Source organism: Elgaria multicarinata, chromosome 10, assembly GCF_023053635.1.
Source record: "Elgaria multicarinata webbii isolate HBS135686 ecotype San Diego chromosome 10, rElgMul1.1.pri, whole genome shotgun sequence".
Classification (NCBI taxonomy): domain Eukaryota; kingdom Metazoa; phylum Chordata; class Lepidosauria; order Squamata; family Anguidae; genus Elgaria; species Elgaria multicarinata.
This window is the reverse complement of record NC_086180.1, coordinates 69,902,202-69,916,082: the sequence shown is the minus strand read 5'-3', so window position 1 is coordinate 69,916,082 and position 13,881 is coordinate 69,902,202. Positions and strand designations below refer to the sequence as shown.

The 13,881-nt window shown below is 38.1% G+C and overlaps 1 protein-coding gene across 2 annotated transcripts; it reads left to right on the top strand.

The window, feature by feature from the left end:
• The first annotated feature begins 384 nt into the window (after positions 1–384).
• Positions 385–13,171, top strand: CEP44 (centrosomal protein 44). Of its 2 annotated transcripts, XM_063135166.1 has the most exons (10): positions 385–501; positions 1,703–1,850; positions 4,652–4,798; positions 5,396–5,503; positions 8,463–8,615; positions 9,516–9,725; positions 10,891–10,966; positions 11,974–12,098; positions 12,315–12,352; positions 12,973–13,171. In XM_063135166.1, exons 1-10 carry the CDS (start codon positions 413–415, stop codon positions 13,019–13,021), a joined length of 1,143 nt encoding a protein of 380 aa, XP_062991236.1. In that variant the 5' UTR covers positions 385–412; the 3' UTR covers positions 13,022–13,171. The 2 variants fall into 2 exon arrangements, with proteins under 2 accessions (XP_062991236.1, XP_062991237.1); XM_063135167.1 differs by lacking the exon at positions 5,396–5,503.
• Positions 13,172–13,881: the final 710 nt, after the last annotated feature.

The following is a 13,881-nucleotide window of genomic DNA, read 5'->3' as shown; positions in this document are numbered from 1 at the left end:
GTTCCACTGAGTTCAGTGGGACTTAGTCCCAGGTTAATGTGTGTAGGATTGCAGCTTGTGTTTCCAGAGTCACAAATTGGTGGTTTTGACAGATTTATTTTTCATAGTTTTCACAACTCTAAAATTACTTTTAATCAGAAATGCATCCTTCCTAAATAAATGTAAGGTAGGAAGGAGGTGGATAAAATGAACCTTAACAGTACAATCTGTAACTCCAAAGTAAGTTCCATTGAGTTCAGCGGGGCTTACTCCCAGGTAAGCAAATGCAATATTGCAACCCAGGCCTAATCAAGTTTTTGCTTAACTAGTTATGTAATGTGAATATAAATACGACTTGTAACATACGTCTGATTTTTAAAATGCAACTCCTCTCTGTTTTTCCAGCCTGTGTTATTGAAAGAAGAATTATAACATGGCTACAGGAGACTTAAAAGGAAACTTGCGTAAGATAGAACAAGAACTTCGGCTTTTAAATTATCCCAGAGATGTGGACTACAATGGGTAAGTGGAAGCATATATTTGTTTTTTGTTACTAAAAAAAAAATCATTCCTATGATTTGATGGGAAGGTGTCTACAATTCTCATAACAGAACAGTGTGAAAACATCTGTTAAGAGTCAGACTATGGAATTCTCTACTACATGATGTAGTAGCAGCCACTAACTTGGATGGTTTTAAAAAATGGTTGGACAAACTTATGAAGGATAAGTTTATCAATGGCTATTGATGTAGCCATTATGACTATATTATGATGCTTATATATTACCTCCTGTATCAGTACCAGTAGCTGGGGAACATGGGTAGGACTGTGCAGTTACTTGTGAGCTTCCCATAAGAATCTGTTTGGTGACTGTGGGAATAGAATGCTGCACAATATAGGCCTTTAGTCTGATCTAGCAGGGCTCTTCATACATTCTCAATACCAGGCTCGGGCCTTAGACCAGTCAAAATTGATAATAAATATGATAAACTGACTCACTGAAGAAGAGGCAAGCATTTTAAAGCAGGCAATTAGAATAACAGTAATATTAGAGTAATCAACAGATTTGATACTTTTAAAAATATTTGTTAAACCAAATTAAACTGTTATGAAACAAAATAACTCTTAAAAATTGAAATGAATTTTAAGTTTTAACAGCAGTAGGTAATGTTTCTGTAAATCAGTGATTTAGGGAACATTTATTCTCGTTGGCTTGAACCTGGAACACCAAGTAACAGCCTACAGTCATGCAATTAAAACAAACATAATAAAGTGAAAGCCATTGAAAAACATTTTTTAAAAGATGCAGCAGTCCTAGACAGAGCCCCTGTTTGGAGGTAATAGCAGAAATTGTACTATGCGGTTAGGTCTATACAGTCTGCTTGCATGTTGAATGCTTCGCTTAAAGCTGGAAAGCAAATCCAAGTCCTAATTTGGGAAGGGTCTGATTATACACAACCCTACTTCTACTTCCTGTGTTTTTTTTATATGGAGAACAGTAACAATTACCAATAGTAGTTATCTCATATAAAGATAATGACTGGGTTATGCTTTGGAAACTTAAACTATCCCTTAACTTTAAGTATAAAATTGTGTCAGCTCCGAATTTATTGATAGTCTGTCACTATCATGCACTTCAACTAGTTTCATGATTCAACTAGAGCATGATTCAAAGCTCTTGAATTTTCTATAATTTACTATGTAGTTTTATCCTCCATTACAGATTAGCAAAGGGTGATCCATCTGTATTTTTGCCTATCATCAGCTATTGTTTCACATCTTTTTCAACATATATTACGGAACTTCTGGTGGAATCAGGTGTGGAGTTGACAGCAAAGAGTGACTTGCGTTTTATTGATGCCGTTTATAAGGTATCTATAATTCAAGTTTCATTGATGATGGAGGAGCGGTCTCAAAAGGTGGTGCTGGGGGACTTCTGTTCCACCCTTTGGCCATTAGCCTGTGGGGTGACTCAAGGTTCGATCTTGTCCCTCATGCTTTTTTCACATCTACATGAAACAGCTGGGGGAAGTCATCAGGAAGTGGGCTGAAGTGTCATCAGTATGTGGGTGATACTCAGCTCTACCTCTCGTTAACATCTGCACATCCCAGGGAGGCTGTGTGACTCTTGAACCAGTGTCTGGAGGCTGTTTTGGGATGGATGAGAGTGAACAAGCTGAAACTTAATCTAGACAAGATGGAGGTACTGTGGGTTGGGAAACCAAGTACTTTAAATGGAGGTTTACAACTGGTCTTAAATGGGGTTGCACTTGCCCTAAAAGACCAAGTATGCAATCTGGGAGTCCTCCTGGACTCTGAGCTAACTGGGGAAGCCAAGGTGACTGGTGTCCAGGAGTGCATTCTACCAGTTTAGGCTGGTATGTTAGCTGTGGCCCTATCTGGAGAGGATGGGCCTGGCTTCAGTTGTCTATACATTAGTCACATCCAGGCTGGACTACTGTAATTTTCTGTATATGGGGCTGCCTTTGAAGATGGTTTGGAAGCTTCAGCTGGTACAGAATGCAGCTGCCTGGGTATTGGTGGGGACAAAGTGATCTGACCACATAACACCTATAATGTGCCAGCTGCACTGGTTACCTGCGTATTTCCGAGCCCAAATCGAAGTGCTAGTTTTGACCTTTAAAGCCCTAAATGGTTTGGGACCAAGTTACTTGAAGGAATGCCTTCACCCATATCAGCCTGCCTGCATCAGAAAGAGAGCCCTTTCTCATTAGTTGGGTGTCCACACGGGAGAGGGCCTTCTCTGTGGTGGCCCCAAACCTCTGGAACAAACTTCCATTGGAGGTCCGCCATGCACCTTCCTTGCAGGCTTTAAAAAGGCCTTAAAACATTTTATTTTACCATGGGCTTTGCATGGTGAGTATTGTTATTGCTGTTACTGTTATTATTGCTGCTACTGTTGTTCCTGCTGGATTTATTGTTGGTCTTACTGTTTTAATTGCTGTTTTATTGCTTCTGATATTAATATTTTATTGCTTTTAATATTTTCTTTATTTTATTGTAAGCTGTCTTGTGAGGGCTTTGCCCTGAAAGGCAGCAAAGAAATGTTTTAAATAAATAAAATATAAGTATGCTAATGTGACACTACTTCCTTATAGTAATGAAAAGGTAAAAAAGTGCTGTGGCATCTTGGATACTACAAACAAACATAAATTGCTAATTCACTCATGGTACAGTGCTTTTTCATGACTGTACCGCCTCAACATTTACTATGTCATGAGTTTTTATCAGCAATACTCTAGCCAGATATATTAAGTGGAAAGAGAATGTGAAGTATGTATGTCTATGCACACATGGATTCACAACTGGTCTTGATAGCCAAGCCAAAATGTGCTCTCCATGACACTGCTTTTATCTTTGCCCCTCGTCTTGTACTAGCCTGCCTTGCTTGACATGACAGCCCACCATAGGTTAATTTACCCTTGATGGGCTGTATGTGTCTAGCCATGTTATGCGAACCAAGGTAGCAGGAGTTGTTTGAGAGTTAGACAACCCTCAAATAAGCTTAAAAATAACCCTCAAACAACCCCTGCTGCCGGGGTTCGCACAGTAAGACAAGAACCTTTAGGCGCTGTGCAAAAATGACCCCTGGCACAATGCGACAGTTCCTGCGGATCAATTAACCCATGTTGGGCTGTTGTATTATGCAAACCAAGTCATTGTGTCTCTGTGTGAGGTCATTTCTATCTGCTCCCCTTCCCAGGTTTGGAGCTGAAAAGGGTGGTTTGGCCTGTTTAACCTGGGAGGTGGTTTGGCCTGTTTAACCTGGCTCCAGAGGTAGAGAGGTTGGTGTGGGCTTGCCAGTTTGGCCCTCTGCTGCTATGGCACTCCAAATGGCTCTGCAATGCTGTAACCAAACAACTCTCTCAGTCTTACCCCAAACGTCTATGAATTGGGAGGAAGGGAAGTTATGGAGAGGTTGAGAAGAGGGGTGAGACTTGTTATGTTCAGCAGAAGCCAGTGACATACTTACCATAGTGAACAAACACACAGAATGCTCCGTGGGTTCAGGCATAGTAGAGGATTATCAACTGTATTTTTTTTAAAAAATTAATCAATACATTTCTGCCTGTTATAAATGCTGTAGATTGCTGTCAACAATAAAGCACAAAATATGTGATATGGCAACAGTAAATTCCATAAACAAGCAACTATAATACAAACCAAATTACAATGTGGGCATTATTTATTATTTATTTATTTATTTAGAATATTTATATACCGCTCCCCATAGAAAAATTTCGGAGCGGTGTACAAGGTAAAATGAAAATAAAAACAGAAAAAAACAGTTAAAACAAAATTTAAAAAGAATAAAAAAACAACAACACAGAAATCCAAGGCTGCATGGAATTGGGATAAATCATAAAGCTCCTACCCTTTTTCAAGCCAAATTGTCTTTTTAAAAACAAAAATGAACACTACCTCAGATAAAGAATCTAAACCATAAATAAAACGATTATGCTGTGCCTTCATTTCTTCTCCCAGATATTTTTGAATGGAAGATGATTTAAGCCAGGCCTCACTGCTGTTCAGGATGAGGGATTACACAGGAATGGGAGAAAAAAGCACCAATTCCGAATAGCTGGCATGCTAGTTAAAATATACAGTTATAATGACTGAAAGCTAATTCCTTTTTCTGTGTCACTTGCAGCTTCTCCGTGATCAATTTCAGTATAAGCCAGTCTTATCAAAACAGCAGTTCCTCCAATATGGCTTTGCAGAGAGAAAAATTCAGATTGTTTGTGACATTATTAGTTCTGTTTGTAGAAGGCATAAAGAATTAAGTAACATAAATAAGGTACTGAAAATTAGTTATTTTTAGTGTTTGCGTTTGCATTATTTTTTTTTATAATTTTCTATTTTATTAATAATGTATGGTCACCCTATTGGCTAAGCTCTTAAGGCAGTTTATTGAAGTGGCTTGAGATTTGGTTGGTGTTTTTTTTTTAATTTTCTCTTCTGTTGTTAATAGGTGAATGGTTAAAATCACATAATTCTTTCTACCTTGCTCCCCACCCCCTGCAGCCTGTGAACTTAATTTACAGCTTTACTTTTACAATTACATAGTGCTAGGCTTTGACTCCACTTCAGTTAGAACTTCCACTTACACAACAGAACTTTTCCTTTTCTTTCTGCACCCAAATAACCTGCTCTGAGTACCCCTCCCCCAATGGTTTGTTTAGGCTAAAGCTGGAGCATGGGAGGGTAAATCTGCTGTGAGAGATGCTGTTCCATGGGCAGATGGACACAATTGGATACAACCTTCTGTGTTTGTCTTCTGCTTTGGGAGTCCTATACTTTATTTCACCAATGTGACTTATTAGAACATATTCCATGCTGTGTAAACATGTTGGCATCGCTAACAATGTGAATGGGACTTCTGTGTATTTTACAGGTGAAATTTCAAACACAAAAGAGAATCCATTCTGTTAAACCGCAACCACAAGTAAACCATTCTAACCTTCTTGATGCTTCAACTATCTGTACTACAGATTTTCAGCAGGTAGGAACACTCAGCATTATTTCAGACTAGTGCTGTGTCGAAAATTTCTCCTATGTAAAAAATTCAACCATTCTCATTCAATTTGATAGAAAAGAAATTGCTTTCGAAAAGAAATTCAAAGGAGAAGACATATAGGAGAAATTCTCATGGGTTGGGTTCAGGTTTCTTGTGCCCACCATACTTATGAGATGGCTGAGGAGTGTGTGAGCATCCTTCTTTGATTGTACGTTGGATCCCAATGTTAGCAGCCTTATTTACATCTATCGATAGAACTTGGAAATTTCCCCAAGATTGGGCAGTGGCTATTGTGGTGCCTATTTATAAAAAAGGCAACTGGTCAGACCACCAAAATTATCACCCTGTAAGTCTACTAGATGTTATTAGTAAATTATATGCAAGACTTCTAGAGAAGTTAGAAAAGTGGGTATTTGGGGAGAACCTCCTGGCTGAAGAACAAGCAGGCTTCCGGTGTGGTAGATCTAAACTTAACCATTTCTTTCTATTAAAACACTTGGTAGGGAAATATACATCCCCCCCCAATCACTCACTTATTGCTGCATTTGTAGATCTCTGAGCAGCCTTCGATTCTATATCCAGACCCCGCCTTTGGCACAAGCTTACACTTTTAAAGGTTGATCATAAGTTGCTCAGGAGAATGCAGGGGCTGTATGAAAACTCTAGTCTATGTGTGAGAATCTCTTTGGGTGGAGATCTTTCAGATCCTATTATTATCAACAAAGGAGCACACCAGGGATGTCTGCTAGCACTTCTCTTATCTTAATGACATAGTTTCCGTCTTATCTAGTCCTGATTTCTCCCCACCTCATCTAAAGGACAGGAGCATCTCAGTGTAATTATATGCAGATGATGTTGTTCTCCTGTCATACACCTAGGTGGGGATGCATAGGCTTCTAAGAGCCTTAAGCTCATATTGTATGAGGGAAGCCCTTCAGGTCAATTACAATAAAACTAAAATCTTAGTTTTCAGCAAAAGGAGGAAGAAATACCGATGGCAGCTAGATAGCTACTTGATCAGGTCAATAAATATAAATATCTAGGAGTGACAACAAGCATTTGAAATCAATAGTTTTGACAGCTAATGCAACTAGCAATGTCACTCTTCACTTTGCAGCAGGACCAGGTGGAAAGATGGTAGCCCCCTCAATAGAGCTATTCAAAAGTAAATTACTCCCCCAGATTTTATATGGGGCACCTGCCTTGGCCCATGCAGACATTACCTCATTGGAGTCAACGCAGCATAAATTCCAATCCAGAGTACTCGGGGTACCTAGATCCCCACCTCCAAGGCCATTGTTCGATTAGAAACAGCTTGTCATTCAGTGGGAACACTTGTCCAAAAAAGCAGCCATCTTGTTTTGGCTAAAGATAGTGTTCCAACTGGTCTCACCCTTGGTTTTATCAGTATATGAAGATATGGGGAAAGACACATGGGCAGACAAGATAAGAATATCTCTGAGCTGGGCTTTTTGCAAACATACCTACTAGCAAGGGAGTACAATAGAGCGAGAGAGGAGATCTTTAAAAGGCAACATGATATTGACATTCAGACAGCAATGGCTGTCGATGCTGGGAGTCATTCCAATATGATCTATAAAAGTATTATTACCTTCTTAGGGAAGGTGTCCCCCCCCCTCCCGTACTTAACTTCTGTCACCTTCTATGAGCTGAGATGGCTTATGACTCGGTGCAGACTGAATTCACTCCAGCTGATGGAGGTGAATGCATGCTATAGGTCCCACAACAGTGTAAAAGCAGATTGCCCAGCCTGCTGTCTTAAGGCAGAGGACATGGTACACTTCCTAGCAGAGTCCCCATAGTATGCAGAGCTGATGAAACAATATCTTGCGCTCTTAATTGTTGGGTTCAATTATATCTCTGCTGCAAGCATAACTCTACTGGCTGGGACAGATTATTGCATGTCATATAGGACTGCCAAGTTTGTCAAATGGGCTCTGGAGAAACAAAAGTCACTGGCAGCCATAAAAGACTAAACTTATTAATATAATATTGTCCCAGGATTACAAGATGTTTTAACCTGCTCTTGTTAGCCATTTTAGTAATACTTTGTATTTTGGTATTACCTCTGCCGTGCGTGAGGCGTGTTTTATTATGTTTCTGTATGTGCATGGCCTGACTGGCTAATAAGCAATAAACTGTTGTTGTTGTTGATTTTACAGTCAACAACAACACCACTCTGACAGCCTGTAGCCTCCTTGGCTTTCTGTCCAGGGGAAGGCACCTTAAATTTATTCCTCCCATAGGGCGTTTTCAGATCAGGAAGTGTAGACAGCCTAGGAGCCAATAGAGCAATGGTGAGATGTGTAATAGAAAGAAAAATATAATCAGTACCCTCAGCCACCTCATAGTGATTAGGTAAGATCAAAAATACCACCAACACACATTCAAAAGAAATGGTAAACTCCCCTGAGAATGAAGCAGAAAAATAGAAGTCCCTTTCATGGGGAAAGAAAACTTTCAGGAAATTCCTTAGATTTTTTTTTCTTACACCCTGGAAATAACAGGTCACTTTTCAGAATTTTCTCCACATTTTCTTCACCGTATTTTTTTTTGTGTGTGTGTGTGTGTGTGTGGTGGCTACATTCCCTCCTCTCAATGCTAGGTATATGAGCATTGTGGAGAATGCAAAATGGGGTGCAACACAGTTGACATAGTTGCCACTTGCAGTGTCAGTGCAAAAAACAACAACAACCCAAACCCTTAGAGAAAACAAAGAAAGAAGCTGTTCTACAACCATTGCCAGCGGTGATGGTTACCAGTGAGAAATTGTTGGAAACATCTCCTGCTGAATTTGAGTTTTATGCATCAAGTTGATATATTCCACAGGCAGTTTGTGTCAAAGGGTATCTTGTATTGACTTCTCTGATTTTGTTAAAATGCCTTTGCTCTTATTTTGTGTGTGGGTCTTTTACATGCAAAGAAACCTCAAATAGAACGTCATAAAAGTATATTGGATGCAAGGATCCCTCACGATGTAATCAGTGAAGCATTGGATGTAAAGGAGGATGCAGATGTCTGTGTTGCTGATGTTTTGGACAGTGGTGCTGATGTTTTGGGCAGTGTACATGAACAGGTAAAGCTATTTTTATATTGTAGTTTATGTTATGGGTTTATACTGTTGTTTTATACTTTGAATGGTTTTAATTTTTGTGAACTGCCCAGAGAGCTCCGGCTATTGGGCGGTATAGAAATGTAATAAATAAATAAATAAATATTTTAAGTTTATTTAGCTATTTTCTGTCTGTTAAAATGAGATTGAAAAGTATTGTCATTTTTGTGGCAAAAGGAAGTAAATGGGCATTTAACTATGCTGAGGTGAGCAGAACATTTTAGATAATATAGCTTGTGCATGACTTAAAGTGTACCAGTTAAAGTCTACAGATTGTATACTGTCAACAATGTAATCTGGGTTGGATCCAGAGTCTTCAGGACTGTGCTGTGAGAGGCAATAACTTCCCATAAACTCTGTTGATTCCATGGTTGAATATGGATTTGAATCCAAGTTCAAGTATCAATTGGAATAACCTGGGCCGGATCTACATTACTGCTTTAAAGCGCTTTATAACAGTTATAAAGCGCTTTAACTGCTTTAAAGCGCTATAAAACTGTTATAAAGCGCTTTAAAGCAGTAAGTGTAGATCCGGCCCCAGATTCTGCAAAGTCAAGTGGTGGTATCCAAAACCCTTCCATAATCTTTAGAAAAGATTAATAAATTTAATGCTTGGTTGAAAAACATAAGCAGATAGCTGGGAGAACAGCTATATTAATGGTGTCTTTGGCCCTTTTATGCAGGAAATGGTACTGCACCACTGGCCTTGTGACCTGAATGTAGGTTTCCAGGGTGCAGATGTCTGTGCAGGTGGGGCGAGCCACATGGCCCTGTATTGTGTGAACACATGAAGGGGACTAATGAGTGAGGGCTGTCTAAAACTGTGTGTTATATCTTGGGTAAATGAAGCCATTTCATTTGCAGGTCTTAGAAGATAGTAATGAATTGGAAGAATTAAAGCACCAACTTGCTGAACTGCAGGAGAAGTTTAAGAAAGTGAACTGGGTGGAAGATAAGTTACTAGCTTTAGAAGAGAGATTGCAGGGGAAGATTGTTATAGATGAGAAGGACTGGAATAATCTACTGGGCAGGGTCTTGCTCCTTGAAACACAGCTGGTACTTCAGTCCCAAAAGGTAACGTTTTGCCATCCGCATCCTAGAAACAATAGGAGTGTCGAACTTCCACTATTTCTTTCTGGGTTTAAGAGGATCTGTAACTACCTTCATATCAAAATGGTGCAAATGATCAAAATGATGGTATTCATCATGCACTGTAATAGCTTTTACTGGAAAATGATGGCAGTGTCTTATCAAAACTTAATTCCTTCTAAGGCATGAACCTTCCTTTATAATTGCTATCCTTATGACAAGCCTGTGCAAAGTACAAGAATTATCTCTTGTTTTTAATAACTTCCATTATGGGTACATTTGTTACGCTGTTTAATGAAAATATTCATACATGTTGGTACTTGTAATGTTTACTATGTAGGATTGATTAGGATAATTTTTCTTTTTTCCTGCATCTTCAGTAATTTACCTGATTGGTGAAATATGTATGTATTCTTATGAAGGCATATTAGCTTTTGGTTATCCAGCAATCCCCTCTCCCCCATTTTGCCTTTCTTCATGTTGGAAGAGGAACAGATTTCTGTGCCTCTCTCAGCGCAGAGAAAGGGACTCGACTAGTGTCACTATTCTCAGTGTGCAGAACATGAACTGTCTCCATGGTGGTAACATGTACCGTTCAAAGCCTCTCAGTGCGGGGAAGACTGGCTGTTCCTCCCAGTGCCAGCTGAGCCCCTGCTGCCTACATCCCCGCTGTTATCTCCGATCAGAGATGGGCAGGGTTCCACCAGGGAGTGGGGCTTAGAGGCCAAGCCATGCCCCCTGAAGGAGCCCAAGGAGGACCTGTCGGCTGGATGCAGAGTTTCTGTGTGTTTTAAACCATGCATTTGATTCAGAGAATTGCTAGCAGGATTTGAGTTATCTTTTCTCACAAAAGGATCTTGCAGTAAGTCAGAAAAGGCCTTTGTCCAATTTGGATTCTGTGGTAAGCTGTAGTTGCAGGAAAGCAGGATTATGGAATTGGCAAATAAACCCATGGCATCTTCCTGATAGGGAATGTCTGAAAAGATCCATTTTCTATTCTGGAATATTTTAATAGTTTTGTCGGAGTATATTATGACATAGTTCATTCATTGTAAGATACTGAAGTAGTTAGCTAAATAAATCTTGGGACTGCTAGCTATTTTATTGAAGAACACACTGTTATAAATGGCAAAATGTCTTATAATTTCAGGATGACTTATCAACAGAATTTAATAACATGAGTGAAGAAATTACTTCTAGCAGAAATATTACTCCAGTTTCTCCTGGTGAGTGTTTGATGCAGCTTTCCTGAGTCTGTTTCTAAAACTTTGCTGTAATATTGTCATTTTAAATGTGCTATATCAAACTGTAATCTAATCAATCTCAAATTTCACTTACTACACAGGATAATCACTTTTGAAAGTGCTGCTTTTGTCACTATGTGTTGCTTCCTCTTTGCATATGTTCCTATAGCTTTTGTCCCTTCTTCTCTGACTTGTGTTGGTTACCCTTTCAAAAAACAACACAGCTATTGAGCAGTACAGAAATCATCATCATCATCATCTCATTTTTCAGTTTTCCAATCTCATCTGCAAGAGACACATTTAAAACTTAGATCTGAAGAAAATATTTAAAAAATATTTAGAAAATATTTAAAATATTTTAAAAATCCCATCTTCTCTAAAACATATGAACTATGTGATTGGTATGCTTTATGAGTACTTAGCAATAAGTTCATTCCTAGTCTATGCAAGTTAGAATTGCTTTATTATATGATACAGTTCAGTTGCTGTCTGTTGGCTTCAAGATCCATCAGTGAGTAATACCTTTTACAAAATGAGAAGTTTTTTCACTGTAGAGCAAAACTAGTTGCTATGATCTGTATGGAAAGTTTAATGTTTTTGTATAGAATACTTTTGTGTTAGTATGTAAAAACTCTTTAGGGTAATGCTAAAGTCTTTATAACAAAAAAAGGGTGTAATTTCTGCATTTAATATTGGCTCTAAGCTCTTAGGAAACAGTTTATATTGGAAGAAATGATCTTTCAGTAATGGCATTTGCATCAGGTTGCATTGATAATAATTAGAACAATAATCACGACATTCATGCACAACCTTAGCAGATTGTCTCTATATTATAATTACTTTGTACCACTCCAAAATAGCTTGAGAGTTTTGCTAGTTCTTCTCTCTAAATTTCTCTTGTCAATATATATAAAAGTTATGTAATAGCAGACTTGATGTGTGAAAGCAAAAAGGCAAAGGTCATCTTTATAATGGTTACGTCTTCATAGAGAAAGAGAAGGTGGAGTTGCCAGAAAGTCTTCAACAGTCATCTGGGTACAGTTCACTATTATCTGGAGATCCATCTCCCAAAGCCATGGTCGTTAATAATCCTGCACTGTCAGAGGTTTCAAAAGTAAGTTAAACTGGCAAATACTAGCTCATTTGCGTTGGCAGAGTCAATGTGTTTATTAATGTTTGTTGTTTTGGGGGCTGGTGAGTAGCAGTAAAATTTTATTGCAAAATACTTTTGGTAAAATACGTGCTTGTGTAAACTTGCAGTATGTATATATGTTTAAACTTAAAAGCATTGTTTTTGAAGAATGCATTTTAACCTGTTTTTAAATTGCAGGAAACAACAATACAAAGAATGGAAAGAATAAGCAAAATGTAAGTAATAGGATAAAAAAAAGGGGGCAAGAAAATTTATTTCCCAGTAGGGAATTGTTCGATGTTTTCCCAAACCTCAAAGGTCTCTGTATCAGGTGTGAAATTTCCTTAAGACTGTATTGGATAATAAACCTAGTTACAGTTCTTTGTTTGTGGGATAAGGCACTATTTTTATTTCCAACAAAACAGAACATTAGGTGAATTTAGTGGGAGTTTCTAGAGTTTAGATTGCTAATTTTATTTATTAGATATTTCTAGTAACACTTTACTGAAGGAGATCATATCTTCCTTCAAACATTTGCTCTTGGATTCAAAATTATAATATTTTCTGTATTTTGCCGTAGTAGTGTCCGATTGTTAAAGTTTACATTGCAGTTGTTCACTTTAACATAATTCTGTTTCAGAAGGAGTTGCTGATCAGTTTTTTATGTGTGTGTTTTAAAAAATAAGTGTTTGACATAATTTGTTTTTCTGTTATCATATTTACATTGTCTGTTCAAGCTTATTGATTCTTTCATATAGATGGAACAAATCATTTAGTGCTTATGTAATGTAACTATTCTGTAAGAAGCAAATTTGGTTTGGCCTGTTTAACCAGCCTATTTGTATAATATTCTCAGGATTGAAGAAACCTCAGAGTTGTTGAAGACCTCAAGTAACACCTCTTAAGACTATTCTGCCCTATGCAGCCAGATCTCTGAAAGCAATTATGTATGTCTGTAAAATTTTTAGAGCTCTTTGAATCCTTTTGTGATTTCTCTGTGATTAAAATTATTTCAAGTTAATCATTTTTTTGAAAATAAATATTTTGTAATATTTTTTGTAATTGGAATTATTTTTACCTAACTACATTTAAGTATTTTCTGTACAAACAACTGTTGTATATGTGTTGAAGTTGTTCCTGCAGTCTATTTTTGTATCAACATTTGCTGGCACTGGGCTAAGTAATATGTTTTTTAGAGGGCAAACTCAAGGACTATGCTATACATCCTGTTGGAAACACTCCAACTGGGACTTGCATATTGCACCCAAGAGAATTGCATACATACCATCCTGCCATCTGTAAACCTGTACAAGCTTTAATGAAAACCCAAGTACATATATTGTGTGTACTTTTTAAGGCTTAACCCTCCTCCCGCCCCCCCCCCCCCACGTTTTTATGCTTGGTCAGAAGCACAAACACATTGTAGCTTCTATTGAGACTGACAAAGTGAAGGCCATTTTGATCCGAAACATTAAATGTATAAGTGAGTCTACAGACTTTGACTAGGAAATGTGTTGAGCGTTTTAGTGCTGTATTACCTGACACATTTTAAGACCAGCAGCACAGATGGAGGCCATCCAGTCAGTATACAAAGATACACAATGCTTTTATGAATTGAAGCCATATCTTTGGAGACAAACGTTTATGTAAAACAGCCATAAATATGACATACTTTGGTGAAAAATAGGAGTTGGGGGAGTGAAAGGAACATGAGATATTTAGGTCTCTAAATTGCTGCATACTTATCTCTTGCATAGGGAACTTT

What these genes read in the sequence shown, in the direction of transcription:
- CEP44 (XM_063135166.1), top strand. Translation starts at nt 413, where the DNA reads ATGGCTACAGGAGACTTAAAAGGAAACTTGCGTAAGATAGAACAAGAA. An exon ending in TGGGCAGTGTACATGAACAG is followed by an intron (nt 8,616 to 9,515) that starts GTAAAGCTATTT and finishes TTTCATTTGCAG; the next exon opens with GTCTTAGAAGATAGTAATGA. An exon ending in TATTACTCCAGTTTCTCCTG is followed by an intron (nt 10,967 to 11,973) that starts GTGAGTGTTTGA and finishes ACGTCTTCATAG; the next exon opens with AGAAAGAGAAGGTGGAGTTG.